The 19,804-nt window shown below is 34.5% G+C and overlaps 1 protein-coding gene across 2 annotated transcripts in view; it reads left to right on the forward strand.

The window, feature by feature from the left end:
* LOC136034074 (RILP-like protein homolog) overlaps positions 1 to 11,671 on the forward strand; it is a 67,713-nt gene extending 56,042 nt beyond the window's left edge. Inside the window, exons 9-10 of one of the 2 annotated variants that reach the window (XM_065715194.1) lie at positions 4,482 to 4,602; positions 7,654 to 11,671. In XM_065715194.1, the coding sequence (XP_065571266.1) occupies positions 4,482 to 4,602 (121 nt within the window). In that variant the 3' untranslated portion in view covers positions 7,654 to 11,671. The remainder of the gene's footprint in view (positions 1 to 4,481; positions 4,603 to 7,653) is intronic. The other variant, XM_065715193.1, reaches the window with a different exon arrangement.
* Positions 11,672 to 19,804: the final 8,133 nt, after the last annotated feature.

Below are 19,804 nucleotides of genomic sequence, written 5' to 3' on the forward strand. Positions count from 1 at the left end.
AAGTCTCACATAGGCCTATAATATCAAATCTGCAATTTGTACTATCAGGCGTCTGCAGAATTTCACGATATGATGACGTAACATGAATATTCCAATAACCAAGATAAAACGAATTTTCATCAGCATTAAATACCGAAGAAAGCAGATTTACATAAAGAAAGCAGATTTACATAAAGAAAGCAGAGCCATCTCAATTCGATCGAAATGTGACAGAAGAACTTTCTTGCACAATATCAATATTAAAAATATCTCCAGCTCGAAACGGATTATTTTCAAAGGTCTTTAGTCTCTCACCAAAACTTTAACATAATTAGGTGTAATACATTTCCGAAAAAGGAAAAAAAAGTAGTTAAAATATAATAGCATTTAACTATTAGTACACACTATTACACGCCTAACTAGCGAGACTTACATAGATCCAACCTTGATCAGACCACACTTGCATATTCCCATATTTATCCCGTGCTAAGTTCAGAACATTACGTGTTTGTTTAATAAGATTTTCCAACACAAAATGCCAGTCCGAGCTAATGTTGACTTTCCTTTGAGAACTTTAGAGCAAGGTCTTTAGACTTGAATGTCACTACCACAGGAGCCATCGCATCCTGTTTACTATCACCTTTGCTTCGATTGAATCTTTTCACTTCGATTACGTCTTCATTAAATATTTCAAGCTCCATCATGTGTACCGTAGCAGAAAACTAGATACTTGTAATTTCTAGTTTGTTCATTTCCTTTCGGAACTATCACTTCAAGAATACGTACAGGCCATTCAGGGCAACCCCGAAACCCAGGCAATCCCAGCTTATGAACAGTAAATTTAGCCATCTGCTTAACTAGCCAGCAATACTTATTAAAATAGCTTTGAAAACCCAAAAAAATTCTTACCTTTTGGTTGTACAGGAGACTCACAAGTCAGCCAAACTCTCCTCAGTTATGTGTCAAGCTGAACAAAACTGAATTGAACAATAAGTCATGCGAATATCTCCTTAATGCATATATTTTTCACCAATTAATTTCCTCGATCCAAAATCCGGTTTGAATCACAATCACTAACTGAAATTGCTGCGCAATTAGATTAAGCTCAAAATTAAATCTTGTTTGTGTCCTTCCAGTTCAAATCGTGAATTAATACTGAAATTATTAATAAATATGGATAAATACATATGAATGTGACGTCATTAAGATGAAAAATGTTTTATCACAATTATGGCTCCAAATTATAGTCAGTCGAAGGGTGCACGTCCTGCCCATGACCCACCACAATACTACCACGCTCGACTTGTGGAACCATGGGTCTAGATAGTTGGGTTTTAAAGATAAAGGATGCAGGTCACCCGGATCGCTCTACTGTTAATCAAGGGTCAAACCAAGGTAGGTCCTCTAATAGGATGGAGAGGGGTTGTAATTAAGGATTCAAAGTAGAGCAAAACTTCATGTAAGGCAAAAAGGAATTTAGCAATAAATAGCTTGAGGAGAGGGAGAGGTTTGAGCGGTCGTTTTGGTCTCAGGTAGCTTATTGCTGTGATGAGTTGTTAGTAGTAGTAGTGGATAGCTCTGCTATATGTGTAAATACGCAATATATAACTTTTTTTTTGGTTTATCGATTAGTGATATCTGATAGATCAGGTTTTGAGTCAAGACACGCTTTGAGATAAATGATTCTAATAACAGATTTTGGACTGAATACACTTTTTTCCTAACTTTCCTAAACAGTAATTTTGGGCTCAAGTACCGAAATTACTTTTAAATAAATAGCCAATTAGAAGGGTTTTTTTTTAGGGCCAAAAGCATTTTAAACATTTCCCCAATTGATTCTATTATAGTTTTGCATCCGTAGTCAGCGAATAAGTTTTTTTTTTTTTTTTTTTTAGGAATCAAACTGAAACATGACAAAACAATTTGGGAACCCTGTCCCTTGCTCGTATAATCGGCTTGTTATGCTTGTAACAACAACTGAAAACAATCCCTTTCGGGAGAAAATTTATCCAGATATAAGTAGTGAAGCTAGGTGAACGAAACTTTCGGGCATTCTCAGATTTTAACATTTAAACTGATTCCTGAAAGTTTGTCCGGGAAATAACTCCTTTCCCTATTACTGAAAGTTTCTCCGGGAAGTAACTCCTTTCCCTATTACTGAAAGTTTGTCCGGGAGGTAACTCCTTTCCATATTACTGAAAGTTTCTCCGGGAAGTAACTCCTTTCCCTATTACTGAAAGTTCGTCCGGGAAGTAACTCCTTTCCCTATTACTGAAAGTTTGTCCGGGAAGTAACTCCTTTCCCTATTACTGAAAGTTTGTCCGGGAGGTATAAATAAATAATAATCTTTATTCTTTCCCTTTATCACAATGCAATAACATGGATATCGTCAAACAAAAAAAAGGGAGAAAAACGCAAAAAGACGCAACATAAAGAACATACATGATGAGCTATTACTTCGATTTGAGGATATTGTCGTTGTAATGCTTCACGTAGTATGGAACGAAGGAGTTTAAACATCTTGTCGTTGCGTGTGTAGGCGGGCATTCTAACAGTTCTTTTCCCTCTTTAAAAGTTGCCAGCCTCGTCTTGTGTGCGTGGGTCACTGAAGTAAACTGAGGCAGGATATCTAGGTGCGTTGGGGACTTCAGGATGTCAGCTGCAAACTTCATCAGCGTTTCGTGCCTCCTTTCCTCCAGGGTTGGGAGCCTGAGTTCGCTCAATCTTTCTTCGTAGTTTTTGTAATTTGATCCAAGAATTATTTTGCAGGCTCTTGTCTTAATTGTTTCAACCTGACTTCTGTGTTTCTCTGTGAGCGATGGGTGCCAGACAGGACAGCCGTACATGACCATGGACATTAAATAAGTTTTGTAGCACGAAAGAAGGAGTTGTTCTGTCATTCCAAACCTTCTGAGATTTGCGAAGGATTTTAGAAGACCAGCTGCTTTTGCTGTGATCTGGTTGATGTGATCTCCGAACGTAAGATCGTCACTTAGTGTGATGCCGAGTATTTTGACTGATTTCTTGGTTTGGAGAGGTGCAGATTCGTCAATGCTCAGCTTTTCTCGAGGCTTAGCTGGAGCTTCACTTGATCAGCTTGATTCCGAAGCACTGCAACCAGGGGCTCGACTTGGCCGTGTGTTTGTGATAGGAATAGTAGTAGACTTATTGCACAATCATCTGAAAACTTGTACCTTTGTTTATGGTGTCTCATCATTCGGTTGATTACAATGACAAATAAGATGGGACCTAGCTTGCTTCCTTAGGCTGCTTCACATATGATGTCTTGGAAGTTGGATGCTGCCCCGTTTTCAAGTTGTACGCACTGTTGACGACCAGAAAGGAAACTTGCGATGATGCACAGCAGAAACTGCGAGACCTCCAGGGCATGTGCTTCATTGATAACAGTCTCGTGGTCAAGGAAATCGAAGGCTTTCACGAAATCAGAAATTATTATATCGGCAAGGGCCTCCGAAATTTCTAGGTGCTCTAGTAGATCATGAAGTAATCTGACCAGATAATGTGTAGTGCTGTGCCCTCGACGAAAACTGAACTGCATAGGGTCGATTTTATGTTCTACTTCTCTAGTAGCCACTGTAGAATAAAGTCTTCAAAGACTTTCGAGATGATGGGCGTCTTCGAAATCGGCCTAAGGTCTGACGGTGAGGTCGGTGATGTTTTCTTTGGAATAGGTGTGATAAATGCCTTTTTAAACTTATCTGGAAAAACGCCTTCCAGTAGACACTGGTTATGCATCATAGCCAATGGCATGACTAGGAAGGAGGAGCATGCGTGTATCAGCCTTATAGGAATTTCGCTGGGGTAAGAGGCTTTCCTAATATCTAGGTGTTCGAGTTTTTCTTGGACCTGAGAAATTGTGATGACAGGGATGGTTTCGATCGGACCATTCTGTGGTAAAGTCTTGAGGGGAGGCTGTTGACGGCAAATATTTGAGAAGTGGGCATTAATTATTTCTGCGGTTACATTCTTTCCTTGCTCATCCCTCAGAATGGATTTTGACTTCTGCTGTCCCATTAACTTCCGCACAGTTGTGTGGAACTTCCTTGGATCACTGGCTGACAACTTAGCGAATATTTGGTGTCCATACAGACGCCTAGCTTGCTTTAGTAGTCTCACTACTATATTTCTCTTCCGTTTATATTAATCAGAGTGGGGCTTTGTCTTGAAAAGCATGTCTCGGGAAGTAACTCCTTTCCCTATTACTGAAAGTTTGTCCGGGAAGTAACTCCTTTCCCTATTACTGAAAGTTTCTCCGGGAAGTAACTTCTTTCCCTATTACTGAAAGTTTCTCCGGGAAGTAACTCCTTTCCCTATTACTGAAAGTTTGTCCGAAAAGTAACTCCTTTCCCTATTACTGAAAGTTTGTCCGGGAAGTAACTCCTTTCTCTGTTGCTCTTTGCTTTGTTCAGATGCTTATTTTGTTTTTTTTAAGCATGCCTTTTAGTTATTTTGCCTTAAAAATTATTATTTCTTGCTTATAGATTTTCTGGTATCAAACTGTTTTCCCGCACAAGACAGACACCAAAAACCAAGTCAAAAACTTTAATTAATGTACCTGAAGCTATACCTGATGTTGATGAATTTGGCATTGAATGTACCTAGGTAGATGTCTCTCTTTCTCTTTTTCCTTGGTCTTTATTTCTCTCTTTTTCTTTCCTATCCTTGATATTGCCTACATCATGACTGCGTAGAATGCGGTTCTTTTTGTAAGCCAGACAGTTTTTTTTATGATTAACTCTTTAAAGAAAATGTTTCTCTAAAACTCTAAAAAAACGGAAATAGAGAGGTATTCATTTGATTCAGTGGTACACATTTGAATCATAGAAACGTATTTTCTTCGTATTTTGAACAATTTTGGTACGAAAAAAAGTGAAAAGTCATGTTAAGAGCTATTTCTGTGAGTTTCTCATGGAGAAGGCACATTTCTTTGAGCCAAGATTAGGCCTTGTTCATTGAAAGACACACATCGTGATTGTCTCTTGATATCGTCTGTATCGTGATTACATAGAATGCTGTTCTTAATGTGAGCCAGACAGTTCCTTGCGTTTAGAGAAAATATTTCCTTGAAACTCCCAAGAAAACTCAGAAATTTTATGAGATGGTAAAACTGGTCAAACCTGGATTGTCTGGGGGGAAGTAAAACTCAAGTGCGATCGTTCGGGGAGTGTTCATACTTTTTTAAACGTATATGGATCGGATTCGGTACCAATCACGATAATTTGCATATATTGGGCATGTTTTCATCGTCCCATCAGAAAAACATTCAGTAGCCATTTTATTACCAATTGAAATTTTAAAATTAAAATTTAGTAATTGAATTAGGATTTAAAATTAAATTTAGAAAATTATTATTGAGGTAATTGAAACTATAACTTATTCATGTTAATGAAATTCTCGAATGACTAAATGTATATTGACGGCTATGATATTGATATTGGTAATGATATTATTGATATTGATGGATATCAATGATCGCAATAAAACAGCTGGAAATAAAGAAAATATTGCAAATTTAAGAAATCTGTGTGGACAACACATTTTATGTTGTGATCGTTTTTATTGCGGTTATATGCTTGTTATGTAGTTTATTTAAACTTCCCTAGATTAATAGGTTACTGTGAATAGTAAATGATGATAAAATCTGTTGTCATACTGAAGGCTGCATTTCAGTAATTAAAATTAAGCTGTATTTCAGTCGCTAGAAGCAAGCTCCATTTCAGTCATTAAAATTAAGCTGCTTTTCAGTCACTAGAAGTAAGCTGCATTTCAGTCATTAAAATTAAGCTGTATTTCAGTCGCTAGAAGCAAGCTCCATTTCAGTCATTAAAATTAAGCTGTATTTCAGTCGCTAGAAGCAAGCTCCATTTCAGTCATTAAAATTAAGCTGCTTTTCAGTCACTAGAAGTAAGCTGTATTTCAGTATAGATGGTGTTCTAAGGGCTGTTGTAAAAGAAGCGTAGAATTTGTTTAGAGCTGCAATGATAAAAAAAGATTATTTGGATTGGTTGAGGGGAACTTTTACAGCCATTTTATTTTATTTTTTTAATTTGGTGAAATTGAGAATTCAATTTCAAACGAAGCAGACCCTTATCTGCAGTCATGTATTTTGTATTATTTTTTTTTTAATTTGGTGAAATTGGGAATTCAGTTTAAAACGAAGTAGACCCTTATCTGCAGTCATGTGTTTTGATTTTACTGGCGCTAAATAAAAAAATGTGGGTGAAGCTTCAGCAATAAATATTTTAAAAACTCAAGGTCCCAAATAGCTAAAGAAAGGTGTAAGTAAGTAAGACGGCACTAGACCCTTAAGGTCTAAACCGGCGGTGCTGATCTCTATTTCGTGACCCTTCACACAGGAAGTGCAATGGGGGGCTGGAGGCCAACCATCCTATGTTTTCGCACACCCTTCCGGCTTACCATCCCCAGTAATCTCCATGTAACCGTTTAGAGCTGGGTTGATTCTGGCTGAGGTAACAGAGTGACGCCACTGACCCCCGTCCCAAACCAAATAACTGGCCACGCCTGGGATTGAACTCGTGCACCATGGACAAAAAACTCAAACCAGCGCGCCAGTCACTTAAGGAAAGGTGGGACTTCGTTTTAGTAGCGAGCTGTTTTTGGGCATCAATAGGCTATTGATAATTGAAATTTCAGTGACGAAAAGTGACGAAAAGCGTTGTCGAATTTAATTAACTAGTTTTTCTTTCTTATTTTTGTGATTCAAGGTGGCAACACTGACGAAAACGCGGTAATGCCCTAGAAACTTCATAATTTTGGAAGAAAAATAAAAGCCTCGAAAAATACCTGAGATGAGCCCAAGTGATAAAAATAACCTTGTTGTGCTACACTTGGTTCTTAGTGGTTTCAGGTGTAGTAATTTAAGGTTTTGCCTTGTGGATCAAAGGCTATTTGTAAATCTTTTGGATTTGATGAATTCCTTTATTAAAGTAAAATAAAACCATAGACATATTAATTTAAAAGTGAATATATCTGACTATGATCGAAACTATAGACCATATATGTAGACAGACTATTTATGTAGATAGACTATATGTTGACTATTCTCGTACATAATTCGAAAGGTAAGGTTTCTGAACTTTTTGGACAAGGGCTTTATCCTAGCTGTAAGAAAAAATTAACGGTCAAATAATAAGCGCGTTATTTTTTAATATATTTAAATAGTTTCTTGAATGAGTCATTCAAACGTTTGGGCGAAGGGTGAATGTTAGAGGGACATGGCCTGACAGAATAGTTGTTTTGTTGAACACAATGCTTAAACCAGGGAGGGGAGGGGAATAATAGAGGAATGTTACAACAAGACAGGGGAATACGAATATAAAGTTGTTGACCTTGCTTTTAAATATTTGATATCCTTGAAATGTTCCTGAAAAAAAAAAATTAACACAAAATTTAAATCGAGAGGGAAATGTGAGAGATTGAGGTGGCAGGATAAACAGGAAGAAAGGGGAAAGGACAAGGGATATTGTTCCTTAAAATTCGATCCCACATAGGTCCCTAAATAGGTATAGTTTGGTTTTGAGGCTCAAACCGACAGAGGAATTAGAGAGGAATCAGACGGTAGTAGAAAGAGAGAGAGGGAAAATGTGTCTTACTGTATTCCTTTTTTTAGTTTCTGAAGATTTCCTTTTTTAGGTTTCGTAAATTGTTTGTGGATCGTAATACTCAAACCGGTGAAGAAGACGAGTCCCCAAAAGGCAATCCTCTTGCGGCCATATTTTCAAGGCCATCGCGACGTTTGACTACGAGCACCAGCTCATCTTTCCTGTCTTCTTTAAAATGCGCTGACTAAATAGTGCCATTTATTTTTCAACTTGACAGTGTTGCCCCTTTGTCTCTATTATTTAAGTAGCTATTCTTGTGAAGAATTGGGTTTTGAGTCTTGACGTATTAAAATAACTTAACACATTTAATCCCTCTTCCCTTTCTCAATTTTTGAACCCTTCTCCCTTTTTTGACTTAACTCTATCTCTACTTAAAGTTCTCAAACAACGCTATGCGTTGCATATACTCTACTTAGGGTTAGTGGGGATCTTAGGAAACAGTTCAAGTCTCGGCTTTGATTTTGGGTTTCTTTTATGAAAATCGTAATTTTTTGCTACTCCCACCTGTGCGACCAACTTCTACCTGTCTAAGAAAACCCGCTTGGTATTAAATAGACGATAATTCCAAATGTTTCATGCACATGTTTCGTTTGTGAAGGTGGAAGGTTCCGCCTGAAACAAGCGATTTCGTCACAAGTTTTCTCCTGTGATTTGGACCGAAAGGGAAAGATACTTATGTCATTAGATTAGTCTTAGATCTATCCATTTTGCGAACCAGAATTCTGATAATACTTAGACTTTCTCTTAGAAAAGGGTCTCAACTTATTTAAAAAATAATAAAATTGTCAATTTTTCTGCCATTTTAAACCAATTTCAACGTATTTTAAATCAGACAAAACCCTGTATATCATATTTCAAAGGCTCAATTTGTTGGATGAAATGAACTAACAAATAAAAGTTCAATTTGGGATAGGTCCTTTAATTAGACAGTGAAAGCAGATACAAAAAAAAAAAATCTGGATATTTCGATTACGTACACCAGTGATCGTCATCAACAGACATGCTAAAGTAATACAATTAAAACAAACGTATTTATACAAAACAAAATAATTACTGTCGGGTCATTAGTAATTGTTTTTTACTGCATAAATACGTTTGTTTTATTTGAAATATTTAGTTTATCGGCTGATGACGGTCACTGGTGTATTAGTGTTGTCTTAGAAAAAATTCCATTTGAAAAGAATAACATTTTCTGTTATAGAATAATTAAATATTATTGTCTTGCGTTGCTATACTAAAACTGTTGGGGAGTGGAAAAATAAAATGCCAAAACTTTCACAGGTATATTAGCGAAAACCATACTCTCAAAATCTGGCTCAAACTGAAAATGCTAATCTCTAAAAATCCATTCCTAAAATGTAAAAACAAAATCAAAATTTTATTAGTATTATTTATTTATAAATTTTATTTATATACCTTAAACTCCGCTTGTAAATAGGACCTTGGACCTGTTTCTACAAAGTGGTAATTTTTCTGTTTACCCCGTGTAGTCTACCTTCTGCCCGTCATTCGTGACAATTGGTCACTCTCCTTCATTATTATCTTGCCCACCTTACCTTACCATTATTACCTTACCTATGCATATATCAAATGTTCATTAGACTGTATATCATTTGTTTTACCTTACGAATATGTATTGAGTCGATTTTGGTTAGCTATCGTTTCTTGGGTTAACGTTAACATCACGTTTAGTAAACATAATTTCCGAACCATCTAATTAATGTAAAATTGTCCTTAAGCCTCCGGTAACTAAACTTTTTTTTGTGTTTTCCTCATAAAATCATTTCTATTTACCTCTTTAAATAGCTCTTTCAGCACAAGTCTAATTGCCATTGCGAAATTGGGAGTTCAGTAGATATGCGACGATACATATTTAAACCCAACATGCCAGAACTCAATAGTTTTCTGAAGTTCATAGCCTATGAAGGAAACCAATGTTTAGTTACCCGATGGTTAAAGACGATTTTACATTGAATAGATAGGCAGTATTTTTAACCCAGTGCTTTTACTAAAAATTAGAAAATTTTGATTTTATTCTTTTATTCAGTGGACAATTTTGAATTGGGATTCAACTGTCTTTTTATAAAATCATTTCCATTTTGAATTTTATAGTTAGTTTCAGCATTGAATTTTTTTTAGTTGTTTGACAAAAATCTATGTACCGCAATTTTTTTTTTCATTTTTTTCTATTTATTTTAATTTTTTTTATATAGCTAAAAACTGAATTTTTGACTAGGTAGAAATAGCTTAAAATGTAGCTGAGTTAACATGTTATTGAAATAACCATGGACGTTAATTGAGGGCAAAATCCATAATAAAAACAAAGTCTTTATTTATTGACGATAATAAAAATAAAAATTGTCTTTTCTTTTGAATCTTCAGTTGATCTGTGTTACCAGGACACAAAATAAAGAAAATCTCTCTTTTAAACGCTATCTCTTTTGCAGGCTTTGTGTGTTATTGTTTTAATATGTTTTTGCTTTTTGCTGCTATAAAAATATCTTGGTTTGTAAATGAATCATGTCTTAGGATAAGCACAAAGTCACTGATGATAAAAAAAAACGTTTTTTTTTACCAATCTTAAATGTCTGCTCGGAGGTCACCTTTTTCTACCTCTTTGAAAATCGCAATGACAATTTTTGGCCCAGTCTGAAATAGACAAAGAAGATTTTTTTGGTGGGGGAGGGGGGTGAGTCGTGTTTTGAGGAAGTGATTTTTTTATAAAAACTTGGTTTTATAAAGATATTTTAGTTATATACTAATTTAAAAATTCCATAACTTTTCCAATAGTATTTATGACAATATTCCTTTTTAATTATAGTCTGGTTGTCCAAAACTCGCAAATATAATAACTTGGATAAAAAAATGTGGAATGATATCTTTGTTTATTTTTTGAAACGTTTGTAACCCTTTTAAGAGTGATTGTCATCTCAGTGATTGTATATGCATGTGATATTTCGTATGTGTTTTAGGCTTTTAGTGATTTAATTGTTATTCGTGTCTAATATTCTTTTTGTTTTGTGTTCAAATTTTGAAAGTAACCGTTCGCAAAGGACAAAATATTCGACTACATAGCCTTGAAACACTGAGAAATAGAAAATTTACTTGTCAAGAATCTATCATTCAGAAAATTTTACTGGATTAAAACTTTATACAGCAGAACGAATCAGGTTGTAAAAAGCGACAGCATTGCGGTGCTCCAACCAATCAGGTAATAAAAGCGGTGCTGGCTTCCCTTTTGTTCACACTTAAGGAGCAACAAGATTGGATTATGAGAATGTGTCCCAAATATAAACCAACGAACTTAAAACACGCATTTTACCAGTCATTTTTACTTCCGGACACTAGTCCTTCCTTGTTTGTTTGGTTTTTTAATTATGAAATTACAACTATGAAATCATGAATGAAGTCGAAAATTGAAAATTAATAGAGAAATTTAGATTATGAATTCCATCCTGGGTATAGTATGAATAGTACGATGTTCGAATTTCACATTAATCCATAGCGTTCAGTTGATCAATTTTGTTTTTAAAAGGTTTGACTAATTTCACTGTCACTCCGTGATGCTGTAATACAGATTTGCCAAATTATCCTTTTCCAGGACTTCATTTTACAGGACTAATACTGATTTGCATTTTTTTTTCTGAAGTCTCCAGGGATTTGACATCAAATCCCTAGAAGGATTATTCCGTGCTATTAGGTAGTACGAAGGAACCGACTTTTATATATTAATGTTTTATTACTTTGTTTCCGTTTTTAATGTAGAAAAAATGAGTCCCTTTGAGAGTTAAAACTAATTAAATGATGGGTCTCACTTTCAGTGTTGGAGGTTTTTTAATTTTTGAAGCTGGTCCTCCTTTTATCATCAAATCTGATAGAAATTCTAATTAAAAAAGCTGAAACAGTACATTTCTGAATGCTGAATTTCTCATTTTTTATGCAGCTTTCATCAATGAATTTGAATTATTCATAAGAGCTATTTTCCTTAGCCATTGTAGAGCATTGAAAGCCTTTTTGATTTGACTTTGTAAAACATTAAAATGTTGGTTAAAAAGAAAAAAAAATAATATTTCCTAAACCACCATCTGCTAATCTGTTTCTTTTCTATTATTAAATAAATAAAAAAAACAAGTTTTTTTTTAACTGAAAGTAAGGAACGACATTAAAACTTAAAACGAACAGAAATTACTTCGTATATGAAAGGGGCTGCTTCCTCATCAACGCCCCGCTCTTTACGCTAAAGTTTGACTCTTTCTCTCAACTCTACTTTAACAGTAAAAAACTTTTACTGTTTTTTAACAGTTAAAAAATTTTTACGTGGTACTTAAAAAGTACCACGAACTGTTTGATTAACATAAAGGGCTAAATTACTATTTTAAAGTTTTATTTGATAACACTAATGCGTCTACAAAAACAATATCGTGATATATTTCAATAGCCATCAGGGTAACTCAATAAGTTGTTAATGATGGTTAATTCTAACCTTACAAGCAATTATATATTCAAAATTTATCATTTAGAATAAAAAATTTTAAAGATAAATTATTATTAACTTTTCAATAGACAACGTTCACTCGATCGTTTCCAATACTACCCTAAACATTTCGAACCGGCTGATATTTACTGCCAGTCTTATACCCTTGGGTAGGTAATTTCACACCTCTGTTCCTGTAAAACAAGGATACAGAGATGTTTGTTCAGTATTCTAGGCCTTAAAATCTACCCCCATGACGATGATAAAATGACTCGTACCTAAATATTTCCTGAAATAATTCAAATGAATATTGATTAAAAGACTAATGAGCAAAAATAATTAGCTGATATCCATTCATTCAAAGAGTTAGCTGAGAGTCAGAACGAAAAAAAAACTTAGTTTTTTTCAAAAACTTTTCAATAGACAACATTCACTCGAACGTTTCCAATACTACACATTTCGAACTTGCTGATATTTACTGCCAGTCTTATACCCTTGGGTAGGTAATTTCACACCTCTGTTCCTGTAAAACAAGGATACAGAGATGTTTGTTCAGTATTCTAGGCCTTAAAATCTACCCCCATGACGATGATAAAATGACTCCTACCTAAATATTTCCTGAAATAATTCAAATGAATATTGATTAAAAGACTAATGAGCAAAAATAATTAGCTGATATCCATTCATTCAAAGAGTTAGCTGAGAGTCAGAAAGAAAAACTTAGTTGATGAATATGTTTACGTTGTGATCCCTCAGATTTCCTAATAGCAAGACATAATACCTTAGGTTGAGAAAAAAAAATTGGCAGCTAAATTATAAGTAACTTTTACTGAAAGCTGAATTATTACACCTTAGTCTTAATTTTTTCCAACTCTTGTGTTAGAATTTAATTAATTAACAATCACTGGATTATTGAGCTAAGGTAATGGAAATTTGGCAGATAAAACATTAAAATACTAGTTTTGAAATTTTTCTTTGTTTTATATATTGCTGGCAAACCACTTGATTAGCTGAATATTTTTATTTGTTCCCTAACTATAATTTGATCAATTTATTATTATATGTGAAAAAGTGATAATAATGTTATATACTCTTTAATAGTAAACATTAATACCTTGAACTGGGAAAAGAAAATTTGGCCATTGACTAATAATTAATTAATTGACTAATAAATAATAATTAGTTGACCATTAGTCTGTTCGAGAAATCAATCAATAAAAAATTAATTAGTAGTTATAAGTAAGGAATTGTCAAACTATTTGGCTATCAAGTCATTGTGGGATTTAGCCGCCTAAGGCCAACACAGCTACACACACTCCCCCTCCACCACATTCTGTTCACATCTTCGCTCTTAACTCTTTCCCTATAATAAAAATATAAATTTTTACTGTTAAACATTTTGCATGGCTCAATAGAAAAAAGTACTAACAACGTCTTTATGCCCAAACATAAAAACAAACGCAAAATAACATATGACACATGTTTTTATGAACAGATTACCACCCTATTACCCAATTAGAAACTTTGATATACCCACCCAATTAGAACCATTAATGTACCATCTTCCCTCATCTCTCTGTATCATCTTTATCTATTGTTGTTTATTTTTTTTTAATTCGATTAGGAAAGTAAAAGGTTCAATTTGAAGTCAGTTTAGTTGTATTGCTTTATGGAAAGAGTTGTCGGTTCCAGGAATGTTCTAGTAATATCTAATACATGTATTTGTATTTGGTTATAACAGCTTATAACTTATTAATTATGTCAATTAGCTATTTAATTTTGATTGCTTATTTTAGGTTTTTTTTTTAGGGAAGCCTCGATTTATTTTATGATCAACATAAATCGCTACAAAAACTGAATTAAAATTATTTTAAGATTTGTGATTTTCAACATTTTAATGAATGGAGAAACCCAGTAGAATGTACAATTATTTTTGAGTCTTTCAAATCTAAATCAACGTATCAAACATAATAGAATAGAATACAATAGCTGGAGCTAACATGAGCACGTCATGACACAAAAAAAAAACAAGGATAAAGAAAAAATAAATAATGACACAAAAAATTAAGGCAGCAAGTGCTGCTTCAAGTTCAATAAATTAAAATGATTTAATAAAAAATTAATATAAATCTGTAACAATTTTCACAGTTAGAATAGTGACCGTTTATATAGAATATATCATAATCTAAAATACATAAATAGTTGGTTCATTCAAAAACACTCACAGACAAATACCTGAAATAAACTGCATCAAGCATTATATATTTGTTAAGGTACAGCAGCACATAATAAATAGCAGCACCTTTCGATATGCTTTTCTTCACGTGGGGAGGTTCCAATATCCCAATACCTTTATGATTATTTCAAGAATTCCAGATGAATGACTGTGGGCTGTTTTGAACAAATTTGAGCCCTTCGTCCGTTTCAAGAAAAAAAGTGGCATACGTTCCTCCTGAAATACAAAGTTCTGCCAACATTTCCTCCAACCCCCGCCCCTTAAGGAGTGTAGATAAATGTGTTGAAGACCTTCCTTCTTCCCCTCCCCCCCCAAAAAAAGATTATTCTATTTTACGTAGTCTTAAATGCCATGAATTTAGAAAAAAAAAACGGGGGAAAAGAAAACTGAAAAATTTATAGTTTTTTGGAAGTTCAAATAATAAAAGGGATGGAGCAAATTGAGCTTTGTTTTTTCGAGGTTGTAATGGGCCTCCCAGTGAGGTTGAAGTATTTTAGACGTTCATTTTCTGAAAGTTATACTGATGCTTTAAATCTGATTAAAATAAATGGACAATTTTCTTTATAAATGAATAAATTGCTAAAATTTTGCCTAAGAAGTTTTTTTTTTTGGGGGGGGGTTGTAAGTTTTATAAGCTTGCACTGGGGCCATAAGAGAAGTCCTCAGGAGGTTGTAAATATAACTCAGTTTGTCATTTCAGTGTGTGAAATATAGGTAATTTCTGCATTTATTTGTTTATGTCTCAGTTTTTTCTTTTTTACTTTGTCAACATTTGTTTATGATCTCATTGTTTTGTTTTTGTTTTGTTTTTTGCCTTGTGTTTGTGCCCAGTTTTAATACGTATCTCAATATTCTCTGAAGAAAGTTTCGTTATGACAAATTAAAAGTTAAAATATGTTATTTTATGTTTTTCTAGTATTATTTTTTTTCATTTTTGGAGAAGAAATTGACGGATTAGTTGAGAAAAAAAAAATATTGTTTCAAAGCGTGTATACTTTGAATTGAATATATACAAATTAAGATAATTTCTAAAAAAAAAAAATTACATAACTATTTTTAGACAGCTGTTTAGTGCTTTGAAAAAAGAAGAATAATTAATACTCTGGTTAAAAAAATATCCAAAAAAATATCCAAAAGAATATATTTGATAATAAGAGTGTTAGTATCACAAGTTAATTATAACTGAACTGTAATTGAATTATAATTAAAACAAGAAAAGGAACAAAATCTGGTTTTGAATGTCCAATAGCATAAAATTATTGGTCGAATCAACGCGGTTCTTGAATGATCAGCAAGCCAAAGTGTGGCCGCCAATCATGTTTGATCATGCATGAAGTACAAGGCTTTAAGAAAATACATAATAAAAATACATAAAATAGAACGCTGAAACTAGAAACATAAAATTTTTATTTCAATTTTTTCAGTGATTGAAACTTTATATCCCATTTTTTTTAACGAAAATATCAAAATAAGCCTTTTTTAAATCTATGGTGGCCATCGCCCCAATACCCTTCCCTCTCCTAAGTAACATCCCTAAAAGTTATGACAGAAATATTTGATGTGTCAAAATTAGGTTCAATAAGAATAAAAAGCCACTAACACCACAGTCGGGGTAGCATTACCCAACAGATCTTGAAAAACTCAAAACAAGCTTAATTCAATAAAAATTGTATTCTAATTCCATGTTTTGTTGGTACTGTGCCTAGAAATTTCTGAAAAAAATCATTTTTTATGCTATTATTTGATTATAATATATTTGAGGCTAAATTACTATGCAGAAAAGAGGTCATTATTTATTTTTGGCATAGTGTTACGCAAAAATAAAAAGAAGAGACTAAAAAATGAATACAAACACCATTGCCATTTAGGTTCTTACAGTTAACCTGATAATTTTGCTGAATTTGACTGTCCAATAGCATAAAATTTAACCGCGTTTAATCAACGCGGTTCTTAAGGATCAGCAGGCCAAAGTATGGCCACCAAGCATGGTCGATCATATATAAAGTACAAAGCATTAAGATAGCAGATAATAAATACAAACATATACAAAATAAACCGCTGGAACTTTCTTTTTCTGGATTCATTGCTGACCTTCAATTTCTTTTTTCATGTTTCTTTTTTTTTACCTGTTTAAGTCAAATATGCTTTGTCAACTTACATTCGATTATAGTTGTAGTAATGATTTATTTTATACATTTGTTTGACATTATAGTTATATGTGTGCTTATTCTCTGTTTTTATTTACGTGAATAAGAAGTTAGAATTAGGATACTCTTAAATTCTGGAATTGAAAAAGTTTTTTTTTCGATATAAAAGATGTTTTCAGGGACTTTTTGGCTCTTTCTGATAAATGATGCATTTGGCAACGTTGGATGGTTCTTATTATCCTTAGGTATCGAAAGCCACACATCTTGCAATACAATACAACTTGATGGACCAAGGTTTTATCATGACAGCAAGGTTGCCAACTATGGCACTTTTTTTTCTTTTTCCCACATTTTTGGTCATTGTCTTACTGCAGCACGTACGGCACAGAAAACTACACGTTTCCACGAAAAGCCGAATGCATACACTTGATGGAACAATATTTTATCATGACAGCAAAATTGATATTCGTTTAGAAAACGGCTTTCCGTTCATTAGAACAGCGATATTATCATGTGAAAAGAAAAAACAAGTTGCTAACAGTAACTTTTGGGTATTTATTTTACTGCTCTTATTGTAGCTAGAATGCAGCGTCACCTCTTTTTGTTGACGGTTTTGCAAGTTGATCAAGACGTTAGCAAGAGAATCCTCGCCCTGAAAAAAAGAGCCTCAACATTTGAGGAGATTGCGAAAATTCAGTGCGTACAAAGGGATAGCACTTCTTGTAAATATGTTTTTTTTCACCATAAGTTAGCTATAATGGAAGTTAGCATATCACTCGATGAAGTTTTTTATTCTCTTTCTTAATTCAATAGTCACTTGTGGGTGAAATGGCATCTTGAGTACTGAAAAGGACGAAAAGGGTTCAAACAGCCCATAGTAACCAAAAGTTTCAAAATGTGTTTCTAAAAGAAACTGACTAGTAAAAAAAAAAATTGCTATTTGTAGTTGATTTAGGAACGGTAGTGATAATTTACTGCTACTACTGACAACTCACCAAGCCACCTGAGGCCAACACAGCTACGCACGCTACTTCTCCATCCTAATCTATTCTAAGCCTCCTTCTTTATACTCTTCCAGGAAGTTCCCATTTTCTTTAAATCTTTCTTTATGACGACCTGCTTTCCGATTAGTCTTAGACGGTTCGCCGATAAGGACAATCTTCGGTAATCTGTCATTCTTCATCCATAGATTGTGCCCTAGCCGTCTCAACCTTTCTTTGATTATAGCCCTAGAAAGCGGCATTGAACCACAGTTTTCGTACAACCTACTGTTTAAAATACGGTCAGTCAGCCGGTTACTCAGGCCAGTCCATAGGCGATTTGTCTGATAAATATTATGATTATTTCCATTAGTTTTAATAGTTAAATGTTATTTTGAAAACAAATTTGCGGGTATCTAAAAAAAAGCCTGAAATCCCCTAAGTTTTTACTTAAGTTAAGTTAAGAATCCCTTAAGTTTTCCTGTGTTGTCTCCTGGGATGTTTTTATACGGGACGCTGTTTTTTATATGACAATTAGCCAGAAAACAATCGATGACGCCGCGAATTTAGCCGCAGTAAAAGCAACGGATTGCTGCAGGTTGCGAGTACGAGGTGGCTGTCGTTGGAAACAGCTATTCAGTGAATTTTGGAGCAGTGGCATCCCCTTTTGCTATTTTCCACGAACCGTGGCAAAGGGAACTCAGATGGCGACAGAGCCGCGAAAGCCTTGAAAATACTAAATTTCATAGGTGATCTTTGCGTAAAGGCGTATTTACATTTTCCGGCTGAGAAAGTGCATATTCTGAATAGTTTCAATATGCGCTGACACTAATCTATCACCTAATTGAGAGCTTCAGAAATACTTCTCTCTGCAGTCTCCAGAAGTGCTTCATTCTGCAGTCTCTTCAGAAATGCTTCATTCTGCAGTCTCTTCAGAAATGCTTCATTCTGCAAACTCTTCTGAAGTGCTTCATTCTGCAGTCTCTTCAGAAATGCTTCATTCTGCAGTCTCTTCAGAAATGCTTCATTCTGCAGTCTCTTCAGAAATGCTTCATTCTGCAGTCTCTTCAGAAATGCTTCATTCTGCAGTCTCTTCAGAAATGCTTCATTCTGCAAACTCTTCTGAAGTGCTTCATTCTGCAGTCTCTTCAGAAATGCTTCATTCTGCAGTCTCTTCAGAAATGCTTGATTCTGCAGTCTCTTCAAAAATGCTTCATTCTGCAGTCTCTTCAGAAATGCTTCATTCTGCAGTCTCTTCAGAAATGCTTCATTCTGCAAACTCTTCTGAAGGGCTTCATTCTGCAGTCTCTTCAGAAATGCTTCATTCTGCAAACTCTTCTGAAGTGCTTCATTCTGCAGTCTCTTCAGAAATGCTTCATTCTGCAGTCTCTTCAGAAATGCTTCATTCTGCAGTCTCTTCAGAAATGCTTCATTTTGCAGTCTCTTCAGAAATGCTTCATTCTGCAAACTCTTCTGAAGTGCTTCATTCTGCAGTCTCTTCAGAAATGCTTCATTCTGCAAACTCTTCTGAAGTGCTTCATTCTGCAGTCTCTTCAGATATGCTTCATTCTGCAGTCTCTTCAGAAATGCTTCATTCTGCAGTCTCTTCAGAAATGCTTCATTCTGCAGTCTCTTCAGAAATGCTTCATTCTGCAAACTCTTCTGAAGTGCTTCATTCTGCAGTCTATTCAGAAATGCTTCATTCTGCAGTCTCTTCAGAAATGCTTCATTCTGCAGTCTCTTCAGAAATGCTTCATTCTGCAGTCTGTTCAGAAATGCTTCATTCTGCAAACTCTTCTGAAGTGCTTCATTCTGCAGTCTCTTCAGAAATGCTTCATTCTGCAGTCTCTTCAGAAATGCTTCATTCTGCAGTCTCTTTAGAAATGCTTCATTCTGCAGTCTCTTCAGAAATGCTTCATTCTGCAGTCTCTTCAGAAATGCTTCATTCTGCAGTCTCTTCAGAAATGCTTCATTCTGCAGTCTCTTCAGAAATGCTTCATTCTGTAGTCTCTTCAGAAATGCTTCATTCTGCAAACTCTTCTGAAGTGCTTCATTCTGCAATCTCTTCAGAAATGCTTCATTCTGCAGTCTCTTCAGAAATGCTTCATTCTGCAGTCTCTTCAGAAATGCTTGATTCTGCAGTCTTCTGAAATGCTTCATCAAGCCAGAGACAGCAAGAAACACCAATGACTTCTTTAAAGTTGAGTTGATCTCATCAAACTAAGCTGACAGGAAAAGTTGAAGCTCGGGCCAAAAACAATTTGCTATTTAGCAGCCAAGATGGATTTTCATCTGTTAACTGCCCAGCAGCTACTAAGGGCTTAAGTGAACTGCTTTTGTTTGAA

Source organism: Artemia franciscana, chromosome 12 (genome assembly GCF_032884065.1).
Source record: "Artemia franciscana chromosome 12, ASM3288406v1, whole genome shotgun sequence".
Lineage (NCBI taxonomy): Eukaryota > Metazoa > Arthropoda > Branchiopoda > Anostraca > Artemiidae > Artemia > Artemia franciscana.